This window comes from Salvia splendens, chromosome 19 (assembly GCF_004379255.2).
Source record: "Salvia splendens isolate huo1 chromosome 19, SspV2, whole genome shotgun sequence".
Lineage (NCBI taxonomy): Eukaryota > Viridiplantae > Streptophyta > Magnoliopsida > Lamiales > Lamiaceae > Salvia > Salvia splendens.
In genome coordinates this window covers 28,166,724-28,172,714 of record NC_056050.1, presented here as the reverse complement: position 1 = coordinate 28,172,714, position 5,991 = coordinate 28,166,724, and the positions used below count along the sequence as shown (strand labels likewise).

At 37.9% G+C, this 5,991-nt stretch overlaps 1 protein-coding gene across 1 annotated transcript; it reads left to right on the top strand.

Annotated features, from left to right (window-relative positions):
• Positions 1 to 602: 602 nt before the first annotated feature.
• LOC121779868 (scarecrow-like protein 8) lies at positions 603 to 2,553 on the top strand. Its single transcript, XM_042177323.1, has one exon. The coding sequence runs from the start codon at positions 738 to 740 to the stop codon at positions 2,385 to 2,387; it is 1,650 nt and encodes a 549-aa protein (XP_042033257.1). The 5' UTR covers positions 603 to 737; the 3' UTR covers positions 2,388 to 2,553.
• The last annotated feature ends 3,438 nt before the right edge of the window (positions 2,554 to 5,991 follow it).

The window sequence follows — 5,991 nt, the reverse complement described above, 5'->3', positions numbered from 1 at the left end:
AAAACTATTTTCTAAGGGAAGAATTTTGAGAAGGTATTAAACATTTTTCTATTTTAAAGAAGAATCCTTACCTCTCCATTAAAAAATCTTATAACTATCATATTTACCATCTTTTCATGAAAAATTATTCGGCAATAGAAAAGGTATTTGAGAAGGTTTATACATTTATATTTTGAAATGCTTCTTGTACTATTTTTTATTTTAGAAAAAAATTTACCTTTCTTTATACTATTTTTTCTTTGGAGTTTTTCTATACACATTCTTTCCTTGAAGATGCTCTTAAAAAATTAAATCCATAAACTTATAAGCAATTTATTGGAAATTTCTTATAATAAATAACTTGACTAAATAGAATTATCATCAAATTTCCGTGACACGTGTATCTTGGCTTTATTAAGAAACAATTTTAATGTTTTGTGTCGGTTAAAATTTTGAAAGAGTACTAAAAGTTTGATCGGTAACGCTAAACCAAAATATCCGAGGTTAGCTGTATATGAGTGTAACCGTGTAAACTAGCATTCATCAAGGGCCACTTAACTTAATTGACCAACCAAACAATGCGTTAATGCATTTCTATTTAATCTCTTTACTAAACACCCCGTTTATCTCTCTCATAATCACACCATTCAATAGCTTAACACCGAAAAAACACGTCTCCACACCCCCCCCCCTTCTCTCTAGAAAAAAAGTCCAACCCCATCTCTCTGTTTCTTTCATCCAATCAGTTCAGCCGGAAAATGTCATCCGGCTTCTCTGGTGGCATGCCTGACTCCTTCACTGCAGGCAGAAGAGCGACGCTGCTTCCGTCCAATATGAATAATAGTTATAGCTCCAATATCTCCGCGCAACAGCAGTTTTCCCTCCGCTCAACTGTGCCTCGGATTCTTCCCGAAGCGGCGGCGCAGATCTGGCTGACGGAGATCAACGGGAAGAGGTCTGTCGACGAATTTCACCACCAACAGCAGCAGCAGAATCTGGGAGTTTTCCTCCGGAACGTCAAGCCGCGTCCTAGTTACCAAAATCCATCTCCGGTGAATTTCTCTTCGCGGTACCAACTGAATCTCTCCAACAAAAACGTAGGAATTCGCTTGCCCGTGGATCCAGGTTTGGATTCGGAAAAGAATACGATGAACCACCGGCTGCAGGAGCTGGAGAAGCAGCTGCTCGATGATGAAGACGACGGCGACACTGTCTCTGCTATTACTAACAGCGAATTGTCGGATACGATCCAGAGTTTGATAGGTACATCTCAGAAGCTGGTCTCTTCTTCTCCTACTTCCTCCTCCTCGTCCTGCTGTTCCACCTCTGCATCACCGCCGCTGCCCTGCCCCAAGCAAGCATCGATCGACGCCGCCGCCTCGATCTCCGAGGGAAAACCGGAAGTCGCGGCCGAGATCCTCACGCGTCTGGCGAACGCGAGCGGCATCGCGGCTCACATGGTAACGGCGTTGAAATCGCGCTTAAATCCGTCTGAGAATCCTCCACCTCCTGCGTCGGAGCTGTTTACTACTGAACAAGCGGCGTCGACGAAATCATTGTACGGGTTCTCGCCGTGTTTCAAGCTCGGAATCATGGCGGCGAACCTGGCGATCCTCGAGGCGGCCGCGGAGGACGGATACAACAAAATCCACGTATTGGATTTCGACGTTGGACATGGCGGAGAGTACGGGCATTTGCTTCACTCGCTCGGCAGCAACAAATCCTTGAAGATCACCGCCCTCTCCGATTTCCCCACCGCCGGAGATGAGAAGCTGAAGGCCGTCGGCGACAACTTGCAGGCATTGGCTAATAAAATCGGTGTTCCGTTCAATTTCTGTGTCCGTAATCTGAATATCGCCGATTTGAACCGTCAGAAACTGGAAATCCAATCCGACGAGTCATTAGCAGTGAACTTAGCGTTCAAGCTGTACAGGCTACCGGACGAGAGCGTGACGACGGAGAATCATAGAGACGAGCTCCTCCGCCGAGTGAAGGGGCTCTCGCCCAAGGTCATGACGGTGGTGGAGCAGGAGCTGAACACGAACACCGCTCCACTGACGGCTCGCGTGCGCGACACGTACGACTTCTACGCGGCGTTACTTGACTCTCTCGACAACTCGGTCCGAGTCCTGATCGAGGAGGGATTGGGCAGGAAAATTAGCAACTCGGTTGCGTGCGACGGTAGGGATCGCGTCGAAAGGTGTGAGGTGTTCGGCAAGTGGCGGGCCCGAATTAGTATGGCCGGCTTTCAACAGCGACCTATGAGTCAACACACCGTGGAGGTGCTCCGCTCCAACCTCAACTCATGGACACGTGGCAACGCGGGATTCGTCATCAACGAGGAATCCGGTGGCATCTCCTTCGGTTGGATGGGACGAAAACTCACCGTCGCTTCTGCATGGCGTTAATTTCCCATTTTCTAATCATATACTTATACTCCTACTCTATTACGATTACTTAATGGTTACTTAATTGTTGCTTTAACGTTTTGTTCAGGTGATTTGTAATTTTTGGGGCTCCAGTTTCATGTTTACGTATATATACGCCTAGTTTGACATTATTATTGACTTTTAATCATAATAGTCTCAGTTGACTTCATATTGTTGATATTATATGTGTGTATGACATGAGTTTCTTTGAAATTATGTTTTCCATTAAAAACTTCAAACAAGATTGTCAATTTAACTCTAGTTGTAAATGTCAACGTTTTTTTTCGACAAAGTAATATGTACAGTTACAAATAGTCATTTTGAAATAGAATTAAATTATAACTAAATTTCCCCCACAAAGTCCAAAACCTTAGTACAGCTATATTTTCAAATTTGGACTTTGTATTAATGCGCTGGGTCCATATTCCATAACTTTAGTCTTGGAATGCGATTTGTTGTTCGAGTATTGAATTTTTAAATACCCAGTATTGAAATGAATTGGTAGGCAGCTGCAAATAAATTAAAAACCAAAAAGATATACAGTACACCATAAAAAAAAAGTAATTGGTTGTGTAAAATATTTGGTTTTTATTCGATTTGAACACAAGTCGCCGAACATCTTACCGAACCTTCTATCTAAAACTTTAAATTTTATGCAAATAGTAGTTTTGTGTTCCCATTTATATGTAATTTGGTGGAAACAACCATCCATGCCCATTAGCTATTGCATCTGTAACTAACTCCACTCGCATTCATGTAGTACAAAATATTTAATAGTAGTATTAATTACTGGAGTATAATTTATATTTGAGGTACAAGATTACGTATGCACTTCTTGGTTAGTACTCCCTCCGTTTCTTCATAGTTGAGGTAAAACTTTTCAGCACGGAGTTTAAGAAAGAGATGTTGAATGTGTTAAATAAATAAATAAAAAGTAGGAGAGGGAAAAAAATAAAGAGAATAAAGTAGAGAAAATAAAGTAAGAAAGAGTAAAGTAAGAAAGAGAAAAAAGTTACTATATAGGGAAATGACTCAACTATGAGGAAACTTCCAAAATGAAAAAACGACTCAACTATAGAGAAACGGGGGGAGTACCAGTATATATATAGATCCAAATCTAAATTAGTACATGCTTTATTCATGTAAAAGACTAAAACTGTGATATGCGTTAGAGTCTTCGAGAAAAATGTATAGCGTACTGCCAATAGTCCTCAGTACACCATTCACAAACAAATGAAGGATGCTTCTTAAAAGGTGAATGTAAACACATAATAACATAGATTGTGATCAATGTCTAACTAATTTCTAGCGCCGAGCCGCACAACGGTTATTTTTAGATAACACGAAGTTTATTTAAGAAAATCCAGATTTAAAAAATACAGAGTTCATTTTAGATCGTTTCATTCTTTCTAAAATGAATTCAAACTTACTAATAATAACTTTTATGCCATTTAGTAATGAACTCCATATTGATTCCACGTGTTAACACTAAGATTAAGTTTTGCATATATAAGAATCATATCTGAAAGGTGAATATAAACACATAAATGACATAATATCTTACTTGCATATATTACGTTATATTCCAAATTATTTCAAAATATTCTAAATTAGTAGTGTCATGATAGTATGACAATAACAAGCTAACTAAAAGAAGACTATTGTGATAACTTATTTATGAAAATTCTTTATGCGGGTCCATTACCTAACATATGCACATGATTATGATGATCCACTTGGGGTCTCTATTCTCTTGGCTCATATTATTGCAAAAATTTATTCCAATATAGTAGAGTTAGGGCAATTGAAAACAGATAAATGTTAGAGAATGAAGAATGAATTTGGTACCTAGAAAAAATGAATTTGGTACCTATAGGCTATAGCTACAGTCTACAGGCAATATACAATACATCTAGCAACAATAGATACTAACATCATTTCTCATAATGACAGCGATCGAGTAAGGTTAACAATGTTATGACACCATTTTGTGGCTTACTTGCTTTCACTACAAAATATTTAGTGAGGACACAAAAATTGATAAACAATTATATGTGTTGAAAAATTTAAAAACAAAAATTGAGAAACAATTATGTGTTGAAAATTTTTAAAAAATAACAACAATGTAGGACGCCAAAAAAATTCTTAAGTTATGACAAATTAACTTAATTTTTTTGTTTTTTAGGACGCTTTCATTTGTGTCCTCTAATTTTAGTTGGGACCTCAACAATAAAGGCGTTTTTTTGAAGCATTGTGGTATATTTGGAAACACAAAATAACGTCCTTAATTGTTTTAAAAAATGTACTTAACGATTTTTTATACTGTAGTGTTTCATTTTTTGTCTCTTAACTTATATTTTATGGATAATCAACAGATAAGTTGAAAGAGGTTTCCAATTAAATGAGCAATTGTTACCATGAAAAACAATAGACTAAAGTCCCAATTTGGTCCTTAACATATTGCGTTTTTTTTTTTGGTCTAAAACATTATCTTTTGAATTGTTCGGTCCCTCACATTTGAAATCTGATCATATTTAGTCCGAAATGGACGGTTCCGTTAAAATGTAACAGTCAACGAAATTTAAATCAATTTTGACCATATTAAGAGTTATAATTATGTTTTATTAAGGGCTAATATCTAATTAACCTAAAACTTTAAAATTTAAAATATAAAATAATTTAAAATATAAAGCATGAAAATAAAAAATAAAATAAAAATGAAAGGTGAAATGCCAATCGACGCAGCGTCCATAGCTCCGCCGCCGCGACGACGAGGAGGGGATGGAGGAGGCAAGTGTCTGGGAGCAAGACGACGGCGATTGGGGGAGTGACGGCTGCAGCCACCGCAATGAAGCTGCTGGAGCTACTTTCAATACCATAATTCAATTGAAATCAAACGAGGAATCGAGAGGGAAAAAGGAAGAATCAAATCAATCCCTTTTCCATAAAAAGATAAACCAAAAAAAAGGAACTTTTTTCAGCAAAAAAAATCTCGTTGATTCGAATCAGGAAAAAGGGCAGAATCCGTCAATCCCCAAGTTTCAGTTGCGCTCAGCTCAAACACAAATCCCTACAAAATGAAAAGGAGAGAAAAACAATCAAATTGAAGTTTAAATGAATCAAAAGCAATCATTCCCCATTTCTTATAATCATTTCATTTTCATACGCAAACACAGCCATTAAAAACGGATCAAGGCTACACTTTCCGAGATGAATCGCATAAACCAATTTACTAAAGCTTCGAAGAGGCAGAAAAAGTTACCGGAAAAAGGACGAGCGTCGTTGCTTTGCTTATCAAGAATGAAGAGAATGGGAGCGAAGGCCTTTAAATACAGCACCCAAATACAGTAGGAAAATGGAAAAACCGAAAAACAAACACTAAAAACACGCTTGGAAAAATCTTGGGGCAGAACAGTCCAAGACTGTGACGGCCCGGATTTTAATCCTTTTATTTTTGATTAAGTCGGATTTATTAGCTCGAGTAATTATCATTTAGCAAACGTGTGGACGTGTGATTCGATTGTAATCTCCGACGTTGAATCGAATTAAGTATTTTGTTGAGAAGGAAAAATTTAAGTGCAAC

Bases quoted from the DNA above. Each gene is read 5' to 3' on its own strand.
- LOC121779868 (XM_042177323.1), top strand. From the start codon at position 738: ATGTCATCCGGCTTCTCTGGTGGCATGCCTGACTCCTTCACTGCAGGC.